The following is a 25,633-nucleotide window of genomic DNA, read 5'->3' as shown; positions in this document are numbered from 1 at the left end:
TCATAATCCATTAATCGGAGGATCGATCAACCGTCGGCTCGTAACGGAATCCCGCGAGTCTCTCTCCCGACGATATACGCGATACAACGGACTCGCGTGTAAAAGCTTGTATTCAAATCTGATCGCCATTTTTTCTACGGGATCCCGAGGACGATGCTAGGATGTTTTTCGAAAACGAAAGTTGCCAGAGTAGAACAATAAATGCGGGTAATTTTGTTCCGAAAGAAAAACAAAAAACAAAGGGACGCCATGGTACACACGGTTGGCATCGACGTTCGTCGAGATTTTCCGAAGAGGTTTTGCCAGCTGACGTGCAAGTTGAAGCCTCTTCACGAGGCGGTGAAGCGCGAACGACAGATAAGCTCGCGTAAAAATGAAAAATAATAAAAATCTACAAAATAATAATAACAACATAGAAAAAAAAGCGAACCTCTAGCGGGTTGCCACGTGTTCGCTGATACTGATAATCCGGGTATATCGCTCCGCTCTGTAATTGAACCGATCTCACCCAAAGCAATTACGAATCATATTCGTCGGCATCAGGGACTACGGCGATAGTGGATTCTCGAACGATCGGTCGGAGGTGATGAAGAAAAAATGAAGAACCGAGGGAAGATGCAGATTATAGCCGCGTAATTGAGTTATTAGCTGTAGAAAGTATACGTATATATGTACTCGAAACCGTCGGTGTTCGTAGTCCCCGGTATGGCTTGAGTTTCAGCAAAATCCGTACAATAGAAGAAATGGAAAGTCGGGAATTGGAGTTCGTCCAAAAAGGCGAGAAGAGGAAAACGGGAGCGGTCGTCGCGGAGGAGGACAGGCGGTGGGGAGTCGTCGAATACCTCGGGGAGATGCGGTGGGAGTATAGACATCGTGTGTTCAAGCGGGTGCGAAACAAATTGAACGGTTAGGAATGCGAAGAATGCATCGGCATCGGCTTAAACTATGTGCAGCCTTCGACCGTCGTTTTTCTAACGACGAACGTCACGACGATCCCGCGAACACCGGTATATATGAACGCGTAGTACATACGGGATTGTATACACCCCTATTTACACGTATACATAATACAAGTGTCTCCTCCGCCTCAACGGGGTACACCGAAGAAAGGGGGTGGACAATATCAGCTGATTGGCGAACAGCCAAGCTACTCTATCCGATTTCATTGCGATCCCTCCCTCCGTTCTCTTTTCTCATCCTCGTTCTCTCCGCTGTTCTTTCGCATTGCTAAATTATCATGTTGCTCGGTATGAAAATGATCGAAACCGTATCAGTTTGCGGCGATTCAACAGCCGGAGATTTTTCTCTCGCCACGAGGTGTCCCCGCTAATCGTCGCTCGTCAAGTTCCCGCAGTCAAAATCCTCCCCCGGTTCCGTTTCTTCTCTCCCCGCAGAAGCGGGGCAACGCTTATATAGGAATAGAAATGGTTTGAAAATTGTTAGAGACACGTCACGTGTGTTTTAACGACCCTTCTACCCCTATGCGAAAGGTTCAGTTTTGGACGCGGGGCGGACCCGAACGGAGCAGCGGACCGAACGTCGGTACAAAAGGCTTAATTGAAAAAACCCAGGGGAACAGACCGGCTACAAAAAGCGACCGAGAAGTACACGCCGGCAGCGAGGGTGCCAGAGATGAGAAAAAGGGTGAGGGAAAGAAAGGGGCGTCGTGTCTTGGTTGTCGCAAACGTGTTCAAGAAACATCGTGTCGAACGTGTATCTTCTCGCTACGCCTTACGCGATCATCACATTTATGTACACTCTATAGTTTTCCACCGTTCTTGGGATAAAAATTGCCCATCGCGCCTCGAGCATGAAAATATTTCAAACAGATATCCTTCCAGGATTCCTTTCGCCCATCTCATTACGTAACTCGACGCAAATATATATATAAGTATATATATAAATTGTGCACAGAGGCCATTATCTACCTTACAGTTAGTCCGCGCTTGAAAATTGTACGTGACGCCAGGTACGTAGTTATACGTATATCGCGTAGCTTACGTCGGTATGTGCGTACCTACTTCGGGTGGTGTTCGACGGCGGCATGTGTATATACGTGGAACGAACACGCGGTTTTACAGCCCCGGCAGATTGACACCACTCCTCCTCCGTATGTGTACCTACCGTTGTACCGGCACGAAAACAAAGGCATCGGATCGTCGGGGTAGATGGTACGCTCTGATTAAACCACGGGTCTCTCTAACAGTTCCTCCGTACGTGGTGTACAACATCAAGAGACTACTCCGGCAGTCTCGCGCCAATATATATATATACACACAACGTACCCACATCTGTAGGAGAGACCTACCTCGATCTAAGATGACGGTCTTCTTGCGGTGCGTCTACGTCATCGCCGAGTATAATATTCCCCGTCTCCTATTCTCATTCGTCGTCGTCGTTGCCTGACGCCGTGAGCCGCGAGCCGACCGGATTCTCGTGGAATAGCCAAGGGCGACCGAACTCGCGCGCTCTGTCCGGCTCTACGAGGAGTCGAAGAGGTATACGAGGGCCCCCGCATTCTGCGCCCCTCTGGGAAGGACCCCTCTCCCCAAAGGGGGGAACCGCGGAGGTGAAAAAAAAAAAAGAAAGAAACAATAGAAAAAAGTACGAGAGGTTGTTTTTTTGTGATCCTATTTTTCTTTTTGCAAAGGGGGGGTTCGGCTTCGGTCACCCCCTCCGCGACACGCTTGTCGAGGATTCTTTTTCCAACCCTCGAACGTAGGACGTCCAACGGTACATACACGCGGTGACGAGAAAGCCGATGCTCGTAAAGGGTCGTAATAATTCTTCGTTTATTAATCGCGAGGAAAGAGAGACCGGTTACCTATTTTCCTCTCTTTCGCCCGATCATAGCTGTGTTCAGGGCTCGGCTGGAGCCCCCGCTCTCTCGGATCGCCTTATCCAAGTTGGTTTTTGCGTTCGCTACGAGAAAACGAGATACATAGAACCCGGGGGAGAGGAACGAGTTTATCCGTTCGTTGGCCTGGTGCAACGACGTGTGTACCGAGGAACAGGAGGAACCCCGGGAACGGTGCGAGGAACGCGGGAGGCGGCGAGGGAGCGGCGAATAGGAGGAGGAAAGTGGGAGCTTGCACGGCGTAGAGAGAGAGAGAGAGAGAGAGAGAGAGAGAGAGGGGCCACATGTGTTCGCCACGTCTAGCGTCTTACGACCCCCCTCAGCCTCGTCCTCGTCCCAACGTTCTCCTCCGTAGCTCCCCCGAACCACCCCCCGATCTCTCGTCTCCTCTTCCCGCACCTCGAACGGGCGACGCGAAGTAACCTCGCGTTGCCCTCGCCTCGCCTCGCCTCGCCTCGCTCGCGCACACGCGCACTATCGTACACGTGACGGGCATAATGGACCGCGCGTCGGTTGCACACGGCAGAGAGGATCCAGTGAAACACGGACGGAGCGAACGTCGGACGGTTGGCCGGACGGACGAACGAACGAACGAACGTCCAGACGTGTATATACGGGCGAGCGGACGGACGAATGGGAGACTGTTACACCCAATTGTCCCTCGTTGCGAAGGGGTCAACTAAGGTAGTCGGGTAGCCAGATACGGCAGACACCACCATCGCCGTATCCAGAGCCCGCGTACAATACTCTGCGGGATCCTACATGTTCTCATGTACCCCGTGTTCCCAGAATAAAGGGACCTTTCGCGGCATAGCTGGGGTCGGCCGGGCATCGACTTCCCGGAAGTTGCCCGTGTGGGCGCCCCCTTGGACTGCCGTTGAGGCTGCTTTGATTTGGCGCCGCCCGCGGACCGCGATGTATATACATACATACATATACATCTACTTACGTACATATAAGATCTAAATAAGGAGAAAAGGTGGAAGGGTAAATTAAGATTACAACTCACGATATACAAGCGGAGAGAGAGTGACCTGCACTCGAAGACTCGAGGCGGCAACGTCCATCTCCATCGCCCTTCGTTGCGTCGAACCTTTTTTTTTTTTTTTCGTTCCTCTCTTCGTTCCTCTCTTCGTTTCTCGTTCCTTTTTTTTGTTTTCTCTCTCTCTTTCTCATCTCTTCTTGTGTTGCACACGTGTACGACCCTAGCCACCTATAGCGAGAATCGGGTTCCCAGATACTACAAAATCCCCTCTCCTTCTTTCGGCCCCGCTGCATCCCTTCGGCTATACCTCACCCTCGCCCTTGGTCCCTTGTGTCTCGGTAAAAAAAAAAAAAAGAATGAAAAAAGACCCCATGTGTTCGGTGGCGAGAGATTCTACCTACGGCACGATATGGTTTGGGGTCATGATTCGATCGAGGAGTCGAGAGATACGATCATTATGATAATGCTACCATAGATGTCGTATATACATATATATATATATATACATGTATATCGCTTGTTGACGTACGTAAGTTGGTATATAATGACAATATTTCATCGGTATAAATTAAACAACAACATCTGGGGTGTTATTATTAGATAATGCGTACACGCCGTTATCGCGACACGTTGGTACGTCCGTATAACATGCACCCCCGAAAAGAAACTGGGAATGAAACGAGACACAGTAAATAGGAGTTGGCAATATTGACGGTTCGTAATATGCGAGATAAAGTTAAAACGCTATTCTATACCTACTGGTGCTCCGTAAGGTCGGGTCAAAGTAAACTTGACTTTTAGACTCTGCCTGCTCCAGATGAAAACTTGGATCGGATTGTTCAACGAATCGATGACAATTATCCGCGAATAATATCGCGTTGCACGTTATGAGCATTGGAATATACCGGTTGGAGTACGTTTTACGGGTGCATTTTAAGTACCGTTAACCCAATTCCGATCAGCTATTCACGGGTTACGCGGACCGTGAATCATTCGAAAAGTATAACAATATATATTCGATTGGTATTTTCCGAAGAGCTGCACTGTCGAGGAGAATACCTTTGCGTGTACCTCTACTCCACACTGCACCGGTATACGGTTACAGGTACACTGTTTTTCAGCGACGCAACAGAAAAAAAAACAAAAAACAAATTGCACCGAACGCGTCGATGAATTCAACTCGCGGAAAATAACGTCGAAAATTTCCCTTCGACGGACATTTTAGCGTATCTACGTCGTACGGTCCGCGAGGCGTACCCGCGGTGATATGAGTCAGTGAAGGTTTCTCTCCCCCACAATCAGCGAGCAGGACGCTTGTTTGTCGGTGAGTCTGTAATCATTTCTTCGTTAAGAATCCAGTCAAAGCCGGAGCTAACAAATAAGCGACGCGAAGGCCGCTTCGTCCCCGACGCTGCGACGCGACGCGACGTACGCGTCCATCTCGATTTTCCCAAGATTGTTCGAACGAAATAATTTCGTGCTTTTTATCGTTCACCTACGAGGTGCAATAGAAAAAAAAGAGCGCGGTATTCGTATATGTTATTTTCACCGAAGCTACGGCCCCCGGGACTTTCCCCATCCTCGTTTATCGTCTCTCGTCGTCCCCTGCCGTAGCCGCAGGCGCTGATTGGCCGAGGAACGGTCAGCTACTGGAGGAGTTGAACTTTAACCCCAACAACTCGTTCGCCTTTATCGCCTCGATTGTTGTGTGTCGGTCCGCGCTGGTCCTCTCCGTCTCTTTCTCAGCTGTCTCGTCGTCTCCGTCTTCATCTCGCTCTTTTTCTCTCGTAAAGTTTATCTCTTTTTTTCTCCCTCTCTCTCTTCCTCTCTCTCACTTTTTCTCTCTCGGCGGCGTAGAGGAGACCGTGTAACGCCGCACCACCCCCTGCTTCAGCACCAGTACGTACAACGCGCGTCACGGTGGGAGCGGAATTCTTTGCTGAGCGACAAACAATTGCCGCCAAGTGGCTTAATTGCTGCCAACTAAACAAATGTTCTCCGTTTCTCCCCCTGGTGTCTCCCCTTACCACCTTCTTTTCTCCCGTAACCCCGTACAGCGATGCTTCGTGCTCGCCGCACCACCGCCACCGCACCTATACATACACTACTATTTAATTCCGTTTCCTAATTCACTTGACTTTTCCCTGATGTATTTTTCCCCCTTTTGTATACCACCCCGACGTCTTCTCTATTTCTCTCCTTTCTTTCGAATTCTTTTTCCAAAATCGTTATTCAAAGCATTAGCGCAGGTTACACCTCGACGACTCGCGGGATGTCGCGGTTGGGAGGTTTTTCCCCCCCGTCCGACGTCGTAGATCCGTACCAGAAATTTGACACTCCTCCGTCGCTTCGCCGCTTCCTTTTTTCGTTCGAATATCTATCGCGCGCACGACTGATAAAGAACGGGCGTAACGTTGTTGCGATCGAGGAAGCCAAGGATGAAGAGCGTCCGATTGTGTTACGGTGATTTGTAGGTGTGCGATGATGGGCCGGGGCTGCGGAGCGGTGCGCGGAACGGAACGCACGGAGCGCGTGTACCGAGAGATTCTCGCTTATCATGTGCCTTCCGGCGGACGTGGGGTTGCTGATGCCGCTGCCTCTCCTCGCTGCGTAGGTGAGAGTCGGAGTCGAGCGTCGAGCGTCGCTCGTTCCGTGCACATGAATTCTTATCGTGGTGACCAGGTCGCGCGCACACGGTTTACATGAACGTACGTTATGTTATAATGACGTCGGTAAAGTCTGGTCATTCAACGCCCTAAAGTCCAAAGAGCTGCCTGCAGCTGTGCAGGAGAAGCGCATTGTGGCGCGGCGGCGGCGGCGGCACTAGGCATTGGCGCGCGGCGGTACGTGAATATGAATTATAATTCCTTCGGGCGATGTGCTGGCTGTACAATGCGAGCGCGTGCACGTTTGTGCGTCTGCGATAAATCATTCGTACCTACGGTACGCGTATCAGTGCGCCGGCGAATGGCGTAACGTGTAGCGGAATTAAGAGGTGAAGAAAAATTGTAGAACGGGGAAACGCGCGCTGCCCAGGTAAAAAGTCATTGGCGGCGCAGCGTTGCTACACGTCGTTTTCACTGACCTACGATTAGGCGCTTCATAGATCTATAAGCGCGTGTACGAAAAAAGTTTAAGACGCGATACAATTCGGTCGGGTTCGAAATATTCCATTAGGCTAATTACAGAACTTTGCTCACGGCGCCATTAGCGTAATTACTTTGTTATAGGAGGCAGCGTTGATACAACACCGAGAATATATCACGTGATATTAAATTCTGGGGTGAGGAGTAAAAGAAAAGAAAAAAAAAAAAACCAAGCGTTGCAAGAAAAATAAAATATGAAAAAGGATGAAAAATTCTTCGAATAACATTTTCTACCGGCGCGACGACGCGCGGGCTCGGTCTCGATAACGGATTTCGCAGCGAAGGGGGTTTCGCAACTGCAACGACGACGGTGCCGATGACGGGGGGATGTCGCGTTCATCCCGAGCTGGTTAAATTTCATTCTGTGTACACGTATACCCCTGGGTAGGGAATTCACCCAATAAATTCCACCGGTTATTAAACAGATTCTGAGTTTTCTCCGCACTGCTTGCGATGGCTTGTTCAAGATCGCGAATACACCGCCGGCTTTATCGTAAGGGACGACGTAAAACGATAAAAGCGGAACACCGACGAATTCTCATCCCTCCGTGAAAAAACGTCGAATTTTAAGCGAGCGAGAGGTATATTTTTTACAAAATCAAATTCTATTTTTCAAACTCTGCCGAAATAATGTAATATCGATTTACTGACCACGGCGTGCAGCGAGTCGGTAATATTAGGTGTATGTAACGTACGTCGTGTACACGTAGGAGCGTTAACGTTCACGTTATTACGTGTATATCCTCGTACCTACGTTATACACAAACCCATCGGAGTACCAGTCGACCTTCTCGGGTTGCAACACGAGACCTGACACAGATACAAAACTGCGCCCGTCCGCCGTGAGACCGCAACTTACGCGCTCACGTTATGAAACCATCTGGTTCCAGTCATTCGTTCGAACGAGACACCCGTTACTCGTTACATACCTACCCGTCCGACTCCTCGACGATTGATAGAAACGAAGTTAATCGCAGTTTCTTGCCCGTCGATTTCATTTTTCCCCCCCCCTTTTTTTTTTTTTTTTCTCCTCTCGTTCTCATCTCTACCGATCGACGGTCATTACTCACCACCGAAGTATACCGGAGATAGACGGTTGAACGCTAAGAAGTAAAAAGGACGCTCGCGAGTCATTCGATCATCAACCTCCTCAAAGCTCGTCGATACGAAATTCGATCGATGTTTCGTCGCAGTTTTTTAATGAAATTTTCATTTTTCTGCTTGCAGGAGAATATTTCCACCCCAGAGCCATCGGACATCTCCGAGGATGACCATTACTCGAGTGAGTAAATATTTGAGTCGCTTTTTCCACCGGCGGTGAGGTACTTAGAATTAATATTTTAAGGTGGCTTTGCATTTTCATAGGTACATATATATATATATATATATGTACATATGTATACGTGTATATCGCAACGCGTAACCGCTTAAACATGTACGATCATACGGCTCTCGAGCTCCGAACAGTCTCGCGGTTGTTCGACATCGTATGTCGTTAATTTTATTATTTTTCTTTAATTCTTATATTCCTGCGATCGCCGTTTGACTGACTTGCGGTCGGTTTATATACTCTATGAAATTATCATCGGTCGCAACCTGTCACTCATTTTATCACCCTCAGTATATTAATCCTTTGCTCACAATTATATTTTACACACTCGCACACGCGGCATGACCGGTCATCATCGTTCATCACACATGAAAACTCGAACAATAAAATACCGTATCGATTGTCTCCGCAGCTTCATTCATTCACTCATATATCCTCTATTAACGATCCAACGCTGCTCAATTCATCGAATGAATTTTCATTAGTAAAAATCAGAGACCCGTTTAATTCAATTCAACGCCTTTTTTAAACGCCCGTCCTGCAGTACACGTTATGACACGAGGTCGTATTACGTCGTTGGATACGGTGAATGATTTCGGACCTCGCAGGTGCCGCAATGATTTTGCAAAATCTCAAAACAATTAACTTCATCGAATCCGCGCGGATGCGAGATGAAAAAGTGATGAAAAATAGTCGAGATATAGTTTTGGCTAAATATTTTTGATCGACAACCGCGAGAAACAGCAAACGATTAAAATCTGCCTGCAGAATTTCAATGAGCTTGCCTGCATCCAAAAAAAAAAAAAAAAAAAATTATCGAAAAAGCTTAAAGTACAAATCGTAAAATTAGTTTAACCGTAAGTTGGTAACGCTCGGAATTATCTCCAACTGGAAGTCTTTACTCGTACGAAATTTTACTACACATTCCATCACAGCGCCGTACAGTTCAGTCATCGGCGATTTAAAATTTAAACCCGATTAAACCTCATCGATAATTTTCGAAGCGAACGTCGCTCTCTATAATTCGATCGGATTCGATTCGATTCACTTTATTCGTAATTTTTAGCACAGTTTAATAAAGTATTTTCCGAATCAATATATGACCTTTGAATTTCTCATGCGAACGAACGAAGTGCTTTCACAAGTTTCCTCCTTACTTATGCATGCTAATAAAGTTGTGTTAACATATATATATATGATCGTACGAGCAAGGACTTCCCATTATTGTGATTGGGGTTAGATCGTAAACTTTTTGTGAACACATTGGAAGCAAAAAGACAGATGATGATAAAAAAAAAAAAACAAAAAAAAAAAACAAAAAAGGAAAAAGGAAAAAAACCAATTGGCACTTTTAATTTCGGCAGGCGCGCTCATGAAAGACGCGGACAAGCTGAAGCTGATGCTGCTCGCGTGGAATTATAATCTCCAACAACAGGCGCAGGCACAGGCACAGGCGGCAACGGCTGCTCTCTCGCCAAATAATTCTTCAACAACGACTGCCTCGACAATTGGCTGTCCCACAACAGTCACCAGCCAATCGGTCATATCCACGGCAAACAACACGATTAACAACTCCACACTTACAGGTAACACGCATTAATTCTCCGGCAATCGTTTTAATTTGTTCGCTAATAGAAGAAGAAGAAGAAAAAAAATCAATCAATAAAATCAATCAATAAATGAAAGTGAATCGTGCTTTTCTTTGGTTTTTTTTTTTTTGTTTCTTCTCTCTCATTTCATTCACTAAACCACAATGTCACCTGCGTTGTTCGCCCGACTCCCCCGTACAACCCCCGTTCGATGAGTTTATCGTTTCATTTTTCCCCCTTCCCTTTTCATTTGACTTTTATTTCGCATAATTTCTCTGGCGAGGAAATCGTTAAGGGTCCGCAGATTTCAGGGGTCTCAGGTTTATAGCACCAAGTTTGCATCCGCGCTGCGTAGGTAACAAGAGTTTCAGCGTACATAGCTATACCGTTTAATGCCACTCGTCACGAACTTGGCGCATGTGTCTTTTTTTTTCTCCCTCCGTCTCTTATTTTTCTTTCTTCTACTCATTCGTTCTATTCCAGCGGTCTCTGCGCGTCCCTTCGTCCTTCCATCCCGCTTCGCTTTTTAACTCCCTACTAGATCGTGCGATGCGGAAAAGTCAGATCGTGCGGTTGATGCGTTAAAGTTACTTCGCGAGGAACGGGGGGCCGACGGAAGGGCAGGGCAGGGGGGAAGCGGAGGGGGAGGAAAAGCACCCATGCGAACGTAGCTCGACGTTCGGGATATCATGCGAACGGTACTTCTCGACGCGTTGGGTTGCGACTTTGAGTGAAGAAAAAATAAAGTAAAAAAAAAAAAAGAAAAAGAAAAAGAAAAAAAAAAATAGCAGCAGCCATCCTACGAAGTCGGGAGGAGGAGAGAAATGTGAGTCACGGACGCGAACAGATTCGACGCACCTTCGAAAGCTACGCCGGTAAAACCATCGGATGAATTGTCAGCTGTGACCCAGCAGTCATTCGTTTGCCCCCTCGCTCGTTTCATGCATTATGTATCTCGACGTTCCTCGGGTGTATCGTATCGGTGTAGGTATCACGTATCCATCATGTACGCTCAGACGCCAAGTGGTGGAATGAAATCACACCGACCTGTGTAACGGCCGTTTCGCGAGCCTCCGGCTTTTGCGGTCTACCCGCGACCCGACGTTTCCTCCTCCTCTTCTTCTTCTTCTTCTTCTTCTTTTTTTTTTTTTGTTTTTTTCACGCACACATCTCCGCTAAATTACGAACTAACTTATAACCGAGCTCCGTACGATTAGCCGCGTACGCGTCACCTGTTCGTTTTAAACGATCTCTTGCGTTCTTCTCCGTTTCGACGAACGGATAGACGTAGAGACTCGAATCAGACGATACTCGCGTCCGTGAAATTAATCCCTACGATATCGCCGCTATTGCATTACATACACGACAATGGAGGCGCGTGTAACTACTGTGGAATTTGTATTCGAAGCGAACGAGACGAAATACATAGCTATCCGGAGATGAAGACATCGGGTAGCCGCCTTTTTGTACCGTACGTATTGCAGTCTCGCGAGGTGCGGGTGATCGAGGGGGGGGAGGGAGGGAGGGAGGGGTTGTATCGTGTTGCGTGCATCATTTCAGGTCGAGCTTGCCCCCGCTGAGAGAGAGCGAGAGAAAGAGATGATCGCGGGGACTGGAATTGGCACAACCGGCTTTTCTAGCCGGCTTCGCTGTGTTCTTTAGCTTTGGAACGGAGCACCGTCCGGTCCCGGTCCTCTTTGCGCTCGCCCACCGCGCGCAACGGCACCGTGATTACCCGGCCGCCGCCACGTAGCGCATCGGGACGTCGCTGACGTACAGCTGGATATTCGACGTTCGGAAACAACATCGTCGCGTTCGCGTATCAACTCCCACCGTAGTCGTGTCGTACGTAGGCAGTAGTTATTGCGAGCGATCGAATTTCAACGTTTTCGAAACGTCGCTCGTACCACGACGTTTTCCACTCGCAACTTTCGTTCGGCTACACCCGCGGTAGAGATAGAGCAGATATACGCGCTACCGGTGGTGCGATAACTTTTGCGGGAACCGCCGTTAATTAAGCTTAGCTCCCGCTAACTGAGCTGATCCCGCGTAAGGTAGAGGGGACCGTCCGCACGCCGCGGAAGAGTCGCTCGCGCTAGTTGGGAATTATCCTCGCGGCCGCTTTTACGGAGAACGGGGGAATTTTACGCGGCCGCGCGTGTATATCGGCGGGATGGCTCTGCGTGCCGAGCCGTTATCGAGACAAAGTTACGCAAACAAGAATATTAGCCTTGGTAGTCGGCGCCGCGTCGCGCGAATTTGCGATCCTCTTGGAACAGGTTATTCCTGTGCACATCCCGCGTCGGAGCCCCCGCCGAGGAGAATCTCGTTCGTACCGCACATAGTTTTTTCTCCGTTTCATTTTCTTTTTATTTTTTTCTGTTTTTTTTATTTGCTGTTTTTTTTTGCCTCGTTTTTATCCTCCGACTCTCCTTCTTTTTTTCATCTACCGACGCGTTAACGGAACGCGGGTCCCCTCGCTCCCCCAAGAGGCGAAGCGAGGCGAAACGAGGAACGAAGTAGGCGACCGGGCAGGTATCCTCGTTAGGGTCCCTCGCGGCCATCTCCCCCATCTCCTCTCTACGTTCTCCTTACCGCGGTAGATCCCTCGTCCTGTTTTGCGCAGATATTTCTCCGCTCTATCCCCCATCGGCGACTGCGAGCCTCTAGCGGTCCGGATAATACGACCGCGCAGCTCTCTCGTTCGTCCTGGTAGAAGTAGAAGGACCGAACGACTTGAGTTTCAGAAGGGGAAAGAGGCTCGCCTCCCCCTGGGCTCTCGGCGCTGCCACACAGCTACGGGGATCAGGCTACGCGAGTTCCTCATTAATTTGATGGGAAACCCGTCCGCTGGAGATACATTGCGCAGGGAGGAATACGGAAATAACCTGAAGCTCCGCGCGCTGGATCTCTCACCGTCTTGTTTCCTCTCTCTCGATATTTCTCTTTCCCTCCTTTCTTTCGCCGCTACACCCAGCTTCTCTTCGACTCCGGTTTACGTATGGTAGAGCCAAGAAGTGCGTTCGAGCGATTATATTTTCACCAGTCGACGTGCGATTACACGTCTTTATACGCCCGCGATATCATATTCGTTCGAATTATGTCCAATTAGCGGGCTAGATTTTGTCGGAAAACAGAAATTATCCGTCGCTGTACGATTCGGGCGAACAAGTTCTTTGAAATTTTCATTTGCCTCGGGAACCTGCGTCGTCCGCTTCGTTGCGGGGATGCAATCTTGACCCGGCTGGTTTTACGATCGTTGAAATGTGTAGGAAGACCGAGCCGCGGCGTGACGAGAATAGGAGGGCTAGGATAGGATAGGATGGTGAAAGGGCACCGGGAGGGGTCGACTCGGTTGCGAAACGATCCGATCCGTAGAGATCGCCGCAGCAATCCTCCTCCGAGCGTGTGCTACGACTCGCTTCGAACTCTCGGGTGACTCCTAAGCGCCGACTGTTCCTTAATCAATTGCGTCACGCAAGGCAATCGACCATTAAGATTGTTGTTATTATCACGTGTATAAATATCTGCCACGCGTGGCCGCGCAATCGTCGGCCGTGTGCGACGGTGCGTTGGCGTCGTCTCGCCGTCGATCCGGGTGCAACTCTAAGGGACTTCGGTCGCCGGATGATAGAGAAAAAAAAAAACAACAGGCGATTCGGCCGAAAAACTTCGTCTTTTGGTCGGTTGGCTCGGCTTGATCCAGAGACGGAGTTATCGAGTCAAAGAAAAATCTCGAGATCTCTCGGTTGATTTGCGGATGAAAAATAAATTTTCGAAAATCACTCGAGAGTTTTAATAGCGGTACAGAGTTTCCCACGACGTAATGCAGCGAATCTGTAAAAGGCTCCGTTCGCCAGAGGTCGTACCACGCGACACACATCAATGCAACGTATTGAAATATCGAATAAAATGAAATAAATAACAACAAATCCGACCTTCGATTCGCAATGGCACCGGTTTGTCGTCGTACCGATTGCAACTGGTGAACACGTGCAAATATTGCAGAAATCGATTCGCCTGACCTAAGCATCGGAACAGTTGGTCTAACTTTGTCGCAATCCTGACCGTGGTATTCAACGTTTGTTTCCAGATTCGCGAAACGGCGGATGCAGCGAGCTCGGAGAACTGGGCTCGGGGAACGTACCGAGCCTGGGATCGGTCGCCGGTGTCGGTAGCGAGGACATGGCCTCTCTCTGGGCATCTTACGCGATGGGTCTCAAGAAGACACCGCCGCCAGCCCCGTCCGCGACTCCGTCACGCATGGATCGTGACCGGGAATCGAGTCCAGCTGGCGGCGAGGGTACCGGAAGCGCTCACGACGAAACGAGCAGCAGTGGAAACAAAGAGGATGAGGACGACGACGACGAAGATGCCGACGAGAGGTTGGACCCCAGACACCACGATCCGGAACGTCTCAAAGCGTTCAACGTGAGTATAATACGAAGCGCATAAATTCTCGATGCGAAAGAGTGTAGGTGCGGTCTACGTGCACCTATGAGACGGTTCGCCGTTCTCCAGAATAGTGTCGGAGCCCCCGTATACGGCCCTGCGTCGCGCATTGGGTCACCGTTTTGCCCGGGGGAAGTCCTTCGGCGCTGTCCCCTTTTAATAAATTTCAGTATAATTCATGTCCCGAGTTAATCCGTCGCGAGGGACGTTGACGCAAGTCGCAGGGCCGCGTACCTCGCCGGACTCTACGATCCGAGGACGAGAGACTCCGCGCAGAAACGCTTCGGAGAACGTATATTTTTACCGTATCTTTTTCCTCTTTTTTTTTTTTTTGTTTTCCATCTTTTTTATTCCTCACTCTCCCCCCTCTCCCGTATCGCGTTCGTCGTTCGTAACGGCTGCTTCTTAATTAATTACAATTAGTTTAATAGACCCCTTATGCCAACCTCCGCCCCCCCCCCCCCCCCTCCCCCGCCCCTGCCCCGTTTTGCTTTCCTTTTCTCTTCTCCCTCTCCCTCTCTCTCTCTCTTTCTCCTTCGCCTCTTCTCCCTCCTGTCTGCTTAATTCTTAATTCCTTAAGCACCGTGCAGGCTAACTTCCACTTGTTCATCGTTGCTTTATTCTTCTCCTGGCAGATGTTCGTGCGACTCTTTGTCGACGAGAACCTGGACCGCATCGTGCCGATATCCAAGCAACCGAAGGAAAAAATTCAGGCCATAATTGACAGCTGCACCAGACAATTTCCCGAATTCGCTGAGAGAGCGCGCAAGAGGATCAGGACGTACCTGAAAAGCTGTAGGCGCAACAAACGCGGGCGGGAGGGTGCGCCCTGGGACGCGGTGAGTCCTTTTAAATTTCCCCCTTAACCTTTTACAGCATATTAATTTTCATCTCCGAGTGTCATCGCGCCGCGGGGGGTATTCAGACCCTTCGATTCTTTTCGTCGCGCAACGCGTTTAACTTCGTAATAGTCCCCAACAGATTTTTTTCTCTCTCCCTTTATTCTTCTTCTTCTTCTTCTTCTTCTTCTTCCTCCTCTTGTTCGCGCCCCTCTTCCCAACCCCCACCCCGTACTAGTTCGGCCACTCGATATTTTCTCCTCTCACGATTCCCTCCTCCCTTCTTCGACTATAGCGATGTTCACAACTGCCGCGGTATAAAGTTGGTCAAGTGCAACGCAAGAGCATCCGCATGTCGAGGTGTCGTTCGTTCGATTCTTTGCATCTATACCGATAGTGTAACATACGTATGCGTGTATTTTACCACGTGGCGTAACGCCTCCTACCGCCGCGTGTCCGGCTGTACGTACGAACGACGTTACGGTTCTTTAACCGAGAACCGACATCAGTCGCTCGTTTTACTCATAATTAATTAGCATAGTTTGAAGATTGTTTATTCAAATCGTAGGCTCGGCCGACACCAGCGCATCTGACTTCGGTCCAGGCGGAACAAATCTTGGCTACCGCCTGCGAGAACGAGAGCGACAACGCAAAGCGGATGAGAGTCGGATTGGAGCCAGTTTCTCAACCCATGCCAACGCTGCCCGCAGCAACGGTAAGTCCACAAACGTTACGCGCTCCACGGTAGCGCCGCGGAATTATTATATATACCTACCGCATCAACGCCCATCAATTTCCGGGTCGTTTGCTAATTGGGTAGATTTCAACTACCAGATTAGAAATGACGAACGCCCTTCGGATACGAATCTACCGAACAATTTGTCGGCCGTTAACCGTACGCCGGTAAAATAATACTTTCGGACGTATCGACGAAGTAGAGAGATTCCTCCCAACCCCTCCGCCTTCGAACGGATCCAACGAATAAAGAGAAAAATTAGTATCAAGGTTGAATTGCGGAACGATCGATTCACCGACACCAACAAGTGGTAAGATAACCGAGTCAAAGATATCGACGCGAGAGAAAGAGAGGATGTCGATCAGGGGTGCTAAATTTCTAGAAAAAACACTTCGATTGTCTTCCCAGAAGCCAATAACCCAAAGCCGGCTAATCTCGTTAATTGATTAAAAAAACACGGGGATGGGACGTCCCCGGCAGCTTGGCAAATGCGGGGGGGTCGCTGTGACGAGAATTAACGGAGCGGGGTGAGGTTAACGAGCTAGATATCGTCGGACGTAAGTGGCGCGCATATTACGCGATATACCGAGCAGAAAGTTCTTTTCAACTCGTTTCGAGTGAAAAATGTGCGTACATAAATCGGGAGTAAGTTAGCTAGGATTGATAATAGGTAGTGGACGAGTTACAGCGATAACCCTGAGGTCGCCGCACCTCTCTTACCGTTAAAGCTTCGTCCACATCGAAACTACCAGTTTTACTTGTTCAAAACTCGCTTCTCGGCACGTGCCAAACGTATCTCGACCGTTTGCTATCATGCGCGTCTTTCTTCTCTCGCAATGAGATAAGAATTATTATAATTAACGAGTCTCGGGTACAGCCTCGACCGTACATAATAATATGTAAGCTCGCTCGTACGTAATCGAGACGAGCTTTGCGGTAGGTGGAGGAGGCGGCACATCCACCCGTATATCGCGGATTAACGTACGCGCCGTTCGATTATGCGGACGCGATGACAATCGACGATTTTCCCGCGTCGGCCTTCGATCGCGGAAGTCCAATTTTCGTGGCGAAACATCATTTTTCGTACTCGTGTACGTCGGTAGCGGTGGCGATCGTCGAAGTATAGACGCGTTTCACCCTAGACCGGGAGCGGAGCTATCTACTTTGAAAATCCCTCTGAGAAGGCCGCGATAACCCGGCTGACCCAAACGTAACCCATTAAAAAGATCTCCCTACGCAGTCGAAGCGGCTATCTCCCGTGGCACCTATATAATTGACGTCAACACACACTGCCTGCCTTTCATAAAAACACCTCCTTGCATCCGCTCCAAGATTTTATCCCCCCACTTACCACCCGCACTCCTCCGGCCTCCCCCTTGTCCTCCGCTCTCCCCTGTCTCCCTGGATCCTCTTTTTCCCCCCTACGGTCTGCTCTGAATTCTCGATAGTCTTACTCACGCTTCGGCTCTACACGGTTACACATCTGGTACCGCGCCGGCGGCGAAGCGCTAAAATAAAAACAACAAAACAAAAAGGAAACAACAAAAAGCAAAACAAAAATCCCCTCCCCGAAAGCGAGAAAACAAAAAAGAAAAAAGAAAAAGGAGGGAAAAAATAAAAAACAAAAAAAAAAAACAAAAAAAAAATTAAACTAGGAAAGAAAAAACAGGCAAACTTCAGCCGCTCTTGCTTCGGGTCTCTTCTGTATCTACGGTGCTCGTCTTCGTCCTCATCGTCGTCGCGACGCCTTGAGCGTTTTGTCGCCTTACGACGTCCGCGTCGGCTTCGCGCTTGCGGGAACAACTGATATTACACGTTGTTCTATTCCTCTTTTTTTATCATTCAACCTCCATAATTCACGGGGTACGAGAAACTAAGGATTATAACAATCGCGATTTTCAAACGTGCTGCGGAGTTTAATTATTTCGAACGATGGACAAGTGATCGATAAACTGTCGTATATGTATATTTCTTTTATATGAGAAATTTCAGTGAACGATACGGGAGTTTTAGTTTGTTTTTTGGTATACCCAAGCGTGTTCGCGGTGTCATTTCGTACACACGATTCAACATGAGAAAGAAGAATCTCAGGGTAATTCACAAGCAAGTCTACGAACATGCGCAGATTCAACAGGTACCTCATCACACTCTCTTAAAGCGTCTTAATTATATATTATCAAATATTATTATCACCGTTGTTTTATTTCTTATTATTCATTTCAACCGTTTCATCGTCCCACCTGTATCAAATACTAACTCTGCGCGCATGCACGTGCTCCGCAAAACTTCCATAATACAATATTATACGTGGACACACAGCGACCAGAGTCGCAAACACGAACTGATAATTATCATTTATAGGCAGAAAACGAACGCGTCGAATTATAACTGGTTACAGTTGTTTTTTCGTTCGAACGAGCGCTAGAATGTAACCAATTGAACCGAATGCGAATAAAAATCTGATACGGTTGGTCCTGGCGCCGAAAGTGTCGGGCGAGCTTTGCATCGCCGATTGATAACGGATTGCTCACAGAGCTTTTTTTTTCGTTCGGTGTTGGCCTCGTTAGGAATATATTAGGTGGCGTTGGTACTCGACGAAAATGATTAGATCCGTTCGGCGTAGGAATTAAGAAAGAAAACTCGTATATTGCGTTGTTTTCACTGGATACAACATTTTTCAAGTTTTTTCTCTTATCCTTAATTTCATGGTCGCGCTTTTGTTTTTACTTTTTGAATATTTTTCGAAAGTCTAAATCGTGTCAAGCTAATCGTTGTACGTGTACACGGTTGCGCGAACACGTGCTGGATAGATTAAAGTTCTGACTCCGGAAAATATTTTCTATCTACCAGGCGAGATGATGACTTACGTAGGGGAGGGGACGGGGCGGGGGGGTTTCACGTGTAAAATCTAGTCACACCATGTGCTGATGTGGATGTGTTTCGCGTAAGCGTGTGTAGCTGAGAGACGTATAGGAACCTTCCGAGAATTTCATTTACCCGCCATCATAAATACCCCCCGACTGACCTTTTTATAATCGCGTGTTTCAGCAAACGGACGTACGCGCCAGTCTGGACCATTTTTCGAGCACGCCCGTCAAGTCGCTACCAGGAAAACGAGAAGACACGCCACCTGCACCGTTGACGTCCTTGGCGCCATTGACGAGTCTAGCCAACCTACCGAACAGCACCATCGCTTCGACACCGTTGTCTCTTACCCCGGCATCGAAGCTACTTACACCTACCGACAACAAGGGGCTCATGAGGTGAGTTTCCGAGGCGATCTTATTTTTTTCTCTCTTTTCGCGTCGAATGTCGTCGCGCGAAACGACGGAGACGATGATCACCGGGAAATCGGAAAAATTCGTCACGTCTGATCATTGATTACGATTTTCAGCCAAGCAACGATAGTCAGTTCGTCGGTGGTGAACGGAGTAGCCAGTGGAGGAGCTCCTACGGCTATGTACAGGCCAAATTTCAGTCAGGCCTTCCAACGCGCGGGGCCAACAACGGTCCCACCAACCCTCTCCGCCGGTCTATACCCTACGCAGAGTTTCACCTCCGGGCTGCTCAGCAACGGTACACAAAGTAATACTGATTATTGGTGTCTTTTTTCTTATAGAATTTAATTGGCATTCATTAATTTCGTTTTTCTATTTTTTTCTCTTCTTGTTGTCTATCAATATTACCTTTGTTCCGATTCGATAGTAAAAAATTAAATTTTGCATCCAGTCATCATTCTTTCAATTTTTGTGTTGAAAATCGCACGATTTTTGAGTTTGGTTCGATATACTTCGTACCACGCCCGAACCTCCTTCAATTGTGATGTTCACCTCGATAAGAACTGTACACGCTGTTTTACGCTGTACGTCGGTCTAATCAGGATTTTTTATTTTCTATTTTCAGGGCCGACAGATCTGAGTATGAAGAACACGAAACCCTTGCTTAGTCACAAATTGAACGCGACGGAAATGACGGCGGTGAGACAGCTGATAACTGGATATCGAGAATCAGCCGCCTTTCTTCTAAGATCTGCGGATGAATTGGAACAACTTTTGCTCCAGCAGCCGTAGAACTATACGATCTATACAGCGTCGATGCGACAGCTAGGTTTTTTGTCACAACAACCCTAATTATTATTAAACCGAAACCACAGCAGCTACCGCTGTGTGCTACGCGGCAGCTGGAGGAAAACACAGAAAACAAAAAACATTGAGTTAGCGGTGATAAACTTTGATCGTGAAAACTTCCTCTGGAATTTATTTCATGGGGTGCAGGCTGACGTTTTCGCACAATCGCGTAGCCTCGGATTTAACGATTACGATCAGCGGAATTGCGACGGATAAAATCCGAAAATATTGTTGAAAAATTCGCCGATGATTGTGCGTTATACCGATCGCAGCCAAACGAATAACAAACAAAAGCACGTGACACGATCGACCATCCCCTCAATTATCGCTTGCGCCCTCGAAGAACGGACACTTTATTACTAGAACGTGAGAAACTAATGTAATACCTAATATCTATCTCATTTTCATTTCGTTTCTCGTTTGTCAACAATTTCATTAACAACTCTCGAATGATTCCATATTCAACGAGTTATTCTACAGATGAATAACGTAACGAACGAGTTGAAGCCGAAAATGAGACGTTGAATTAAGCTCTCAGAGTCCCAAACCAGTCGGTAAAATATATTATTTTCAACTATTAGCCACCCCTCGATAGAGGTGGTTGTTGAAACACGAATCTCATCGATCTCAGAACAATACGCGACGTTCATTTTCACAAATTTATACGCATCGGGCGCCGTTACGGTGGCCGTCCTCACAAAACCTCTTCGAATTATCGTTTCGCGTCGAGGGCAGAGGGCATCTGCGGTCAAGTTGGAAACGGTCACGTCGATGTACGCGAAGTGACTAAACTGAGTATAAGGATTGAAACCATTGTTGGTGAGGTTTGTGAATAGCATCCCGCTAAAATATGATTGTGTTATCGACCAAAACTGCCCCCTGTGCTCTTCGCGGTTGGCAACCAGAACTCTTTGAATGCACATGCCTAATACGTTCGCGATAAACAAAATAAAAAATATAAAATAATTATGAGAATTTGTCTGCATCGAGAAGAGTTTTTTAGAATATAATTATTATTATATTGTTGTAAATTTGTTTACATGCATATAGCGTCTAAGGAATTATTATTATTATTATATAACGACGATTTACTAAAACAAATTTAAAAGAAAAAAAAAATATATATATATATATATATGCATATATATATAAACCTAAAAAGAAAAGAGTTCCGCGTAAGCTATAGGAGTTATAATATTGCAAATGATATTATTGAAATATATTATATAGTATGAAATCGCAAGAATTATTGATGAATTACTAATGATTTATTATTATTAAAATTACTATTATTACGATTATTATGATTATTATGATTACTATTATTATTATTATCATTAACAATTGATTAAGAAAACTTTAAAAAACAGGGTGTATATAAAAAAAAAAAAAAAAGAAAAAAGAATTATGAATATTTACTTAATTAATAAGTTAAGAAAGATAAATCATACAAAATTATTAAGGTTCGAAAGTACTAGTATTTTTCAAACGAGTCTAAAAAGTTATACGATCGGCACAAAACATTGAACGAACTAATAATATAGATATACAAAACGAGTAAGAAAATAAAAATAAAATAAAATAAATTAAAACAATAATCGATTTTCTCAACGGTGTCGCGAAGATCGAGAAAATCTGTTTTAAGTACAAATTCTTATCGATAATTACAGCTGGGCTCGCGCTAATAAAATCGCGAGATAAAATTCAAAGAGTCGAGAAAAAAAATGACAAATAATTGATAACGACGGCTTGAAAAAGAAATAACGAAAACTGGATCTCCGCGACGCAATGGATATCTCATCCATGTCTTTCAGTTACGTGTGTATATCGTACACATATATTTGCAAAAAGAAATAACACATAATATGTGTGTGAAATAGCGCTATGCGTAAATTACGCACCGGGCGCGATAATAGTACATAAAAAGAAAAGAAAGATGTTAAAAAGAAATATGAAAAATACAAGCTGCAGGCTAAAATAACGTAATATTTCAAGTTTAAAAGAACTCCAATGTTTTTGAGTCACATTGTATATAGCGTAAATTACTGTATGATAAGGTAGAATATTATTTTATAGATTTCGCAGTGGCACAATGTGTAAACTGCACCGTCTTGGCGTGACAAAATGCTGCTACCATTGTTAGAAACTAGACTCGATTGCTCGATAAAACATAATTCGGGAATACATACTTGCGATGCGTGATAGATTACGAGGTGGTAGCATTGTGTCATGATTTGATCGTGTAGGGTCTCCAATGTAGCATCACCAAGTTACCAAAGAATACTAATATATAGAGTAGATCGTCAAGTGGCACAGTACAGCATCACGAATCTTTAGATTGATCGGATTCCTGACGATTTTGACACGTGAGAAAAAAAGCTAAGTTTATTATTTACGTTTCTCTCGTAAACGTAATGACGATAAATGGTGCTCCCACAGATAAAAAAGGTATGAAATAAAATATAGAAACCCATGCTCCCGCGTATCGGGCAATCACCCCTTGCTGTCCCACTTGCAATATATATAAAAAAAAAGAATTCAAACAAATACGAAGGAACAAAACAAAAGTAAAATTAACATCGACCTACACTGGGATTCGTTTCATAAAAATGTACATTAGTTTTAAATGTCGTTTTGTAAATAAGTTATATCTTAAAGTATATTGAATTAATAATTAAGTTGCTTATGAAATGATGATAAGAAAAAAAAATACATATAAATATATATACACATATATATTTAAAATAATGAAAATTAATTGGCCACGGAGAACGTACATTCCATCTCGGAAAGGAAAGACAATATTTCCAAAAAAAAAGTAAAAAAAAAAAAAAAATGATAAATATTTGAAAAATAACTTTTGTTTCGTTTTGAGGCATTCAAAGAGTAAAATTTTTATTTTGTTGTTTGTTTTTCGATGAAAAAAAGAAATCAGAATTTTTTTTAAACATACCTGAGGACCGAATCGTTTTCATGCATCGATGCATCGCCGGAACTTGTTTCGTTGATTATGTCTCCATCTTCCGACTCTCATCACCTGCGAAAAAAATGATATAGAATTAACAGTGTTTGGTTTTCGGGTACGTTGGTGAATTAATATGAAATTGAACGTTCCATATTTTAGTTTTTATTTAACGTTAAACATATTTTCATCTAGTATTAATTGGCTCGCTTAAGCGAATTGAGTGGGCTTCGAATTATTCTGTTGATCATATTCGCTAATCTCACTCGAGCAATTTTCCGATCGAAGGATCCAATCGACCCATCGATTAGTTGAGGGACGATATTTGCGCGAAGTTAAAAAATTCACTACCGATACGTGAAATACGCTGTTACCATTTCTTATATAGGTTTGCCCATTTTCCTCCAAAGTTATAACAAAACTTCCCGTAATTCAAGGTCCACTCGAGCGCAGATTTACTTATCTCACGTATTTTATGTGAGAAAGTTTTTTCTACATAAATATAAAACAAAATCAGAAGTGCATTTTTCACGTGAGCTGTATCGTAAAGCTTTTTCTCAAGTTTACTAAATAGCCATGACTAGTAATACCTAATTAAGTATAACAAATATGGTAAAGAGTGTTACGCGGCATTTTTATGTACGTAATATCGAAACGATTTCGGTCATAGCGTATAATCCAATACCGATCTATTTTCGATGCGATTTTTTTTCTCTTTTTTCCTCCCCCTCCTTCAAATTGTCTCGTACCGCTCGTTATAGTATTTGCGTATGAATAATAATTGCGAATTGATGTATATTGATAAAGAAATTAAAAGAAAAATGAAAAAAAAAAAGAACAGAACATAATAAAATAAAATAATAACGTAAAAATAAAAATAAAATAAAAATTGTATTTGTTCCTGAGAAATAATAATAATAATAATAATAATAATAATAATAATAATAATAATAATAATAATAATAATAATAATAATAATAATAATAATAATAATGGTAATGATAATTTGATGGTACGTTATATAAATAACATTATAATATTATGATTATATTATTATAGAGTTGGTACGGTCTTTGATGATGCCTTGCCTGTAAATGTAACAAAACGTTGAATGAAAAACAAAGAAAACAAAAAAAAAACTCTTACTACCTTGTAAATGTTTTACCAAATATAATCGACTATTCAACTTATAAATTGAACTCTCATCATTCCATAGACCTGTCGCAGCGGAAAAATCCGCACGATTCCTCGACACCGTTCAATTTATAATCTGGTATGATTCGAGATTGCGACATATACGAGTCACTCGAACGTTTCAATTAATCAATTGTATTCGTCAGAGTGCAACAGGTACAGGTAAGTATTTACATCTGTTGCAATGCGGTGCTATACATATTATATTTCAACTCGACTGACGCACAGCGTCGATTTATTTTCCACGCCGCGTTTGCCGTTCGAATTGGATTGCCAAGACGGAATGCGACTTATTCTACTGTTCGGCTGACATGTTGCGTTCCATTTTGCTATTTTTTGTTGGTATTTTTTTTTTTCGCGAATTCCAACATCGGCAGCTCACCTATGAATGATTGGGTATACGATTTTGAATAAAAAACGACTCGGACGGACCTATAGCAACGGTCGCGGCTATCTCCAGGTCGGAGTGTCGGTTGAAAATACAACTAATTTCTGTCGTTATTCGAGAGCGTTTTTATTACATGTGCAGGGGGGGGGGGGGGGGGGTATACTATTCCGGCTATCAAAAGTTGAAGCTCATCTCTGATATTAAATTAGTAGCATAAAGATAATCGCGGAGTACTTGTTACCGTCCAGGGCAATTGGAGTCGTGATCACTACCCTCGGAAAATAACAAATAATGAGAGCTGCTGCCGGTGATGCCGATGCCGATGCCGATGCCGATGCCGATGCCGTTTCAGCTCCAGCTGTAGTAGGAAAGGGAGTTCTGATTGGTTTCATTTCCTTGCGATTAGAATCGCCGATCGTGCAGATTAGGAGTTCGGATACACATCCCATAGACTCAATTACAGGAAGATTAAGACGTACATCATGCGGGTATGGTATTATCCTATGATACGTACGAAACAGCTGCGGGACATTTTGCGAATAAAATTCTTTGAAATATATTTCGGAGCTATTAGAAGAGGCATAGAGCGATGATCTATGCGTGTGGGCGGGCAATCTCGAGGTCTTAAATACCTGCGTCGATTTTAATACGTGGGGATTATAACTCAATTTAGTCTGACGATTATCACGCGTACAAATTGCCTAAATCTTGACAATTAGCACCTCCATCGTTTGATCTCAGGTTACTCGCAATTAGCCGGCCGGGTCGTTCCCACGTAATTAGTTATTAGCATACCCGTTCTGCGACTAGGTGGAACACAAGGAGGAGCGTATGATACATCGATTATTTGATTTCGAAACTATTTTGCGAACCAATTGGCATCGCATGTCTGGATCATTCGTTGTTTTCGGAATTTCAGTTTCGAAGAGAAAAAAGAGGGCAACGAAGATTAATGACTTTCAAAGATTGTTCTTCCTCCAGGAAGGATTTCTCGATTTTTAGTGGGATCGTGAAATCGTTAATTAGGG

General features: G+C 45.3%; 1 protein-coding gene across 3 annotated transcripts in view; it reads left to right on the top strand.

The window, feature by feature from the left end:
* Positions 1–24,217, top strand: part of LOC105691958 (nucleolar protein 4-like) — a 45,310-nt gene extending 21,093 nt beyond the window's left edge. Inside the window, exons 2-9 of one of the 3 annotated variants that reach the window (XM_012410814.3) lie at positions 8,216–8,270; positions 9,683–9,904; positions 14,001–14,338; positions 14,995–15,198; positions 15,767–15,913; positions 18,983–19,197; positions 19,329–19,510; positions 19,838–24,217. In XM_012410814.3, coding sequence (XP_012266237.1) covers positions 8,216–8,270; positions 9,683–9,904; positions 14,001–14,338; positions 14,995–15,198; positions 15,767–15,913; positions 18,983–19,197; positions 19,329–19,510; positions 19,838–20,004 — 1,530 coding nt within the window. In that variant the 3' untranslated portion in view covers positions 20,005–24,217. Of the gene's footprint in view, positions 1–8,215; positions 8,271–9,682; positions 9,905–14,000; positions 14,339–14,994; positions 15,199–15,766; positions 15,914–18,982; positions 19,198–19,328; positions 19,520–19,837 lie in introns of all 3 variants that reach the window. The other 2 variants (XM_012410806.3, XM_012410822.3) reach the window with 2 other exon arrangements.
* Positions 24,218–25,633: the final 1,416 nt, after the last annotated feature.

The sequence above is a fragment of the Athalia rosae genome, chromosome 2, assembly GCF_917208135.1.
Source record: "Athalia rosae chromosome 2, iyAthRosa1.1, whole genome shotgun sequence".
In the NCBI taxonomy this organism is placed as follows: Eukaryota; Metazoa; Arthropoda; class Insecta; order Hymenoptera; family Athaliidae; genus Athalia; species Athalia rosae.
The sequence above is the reverse complement of the archived record's forward strand: the minus strand, read 5'-3'. Positions and strand labels throughout refer to the sequence as shown.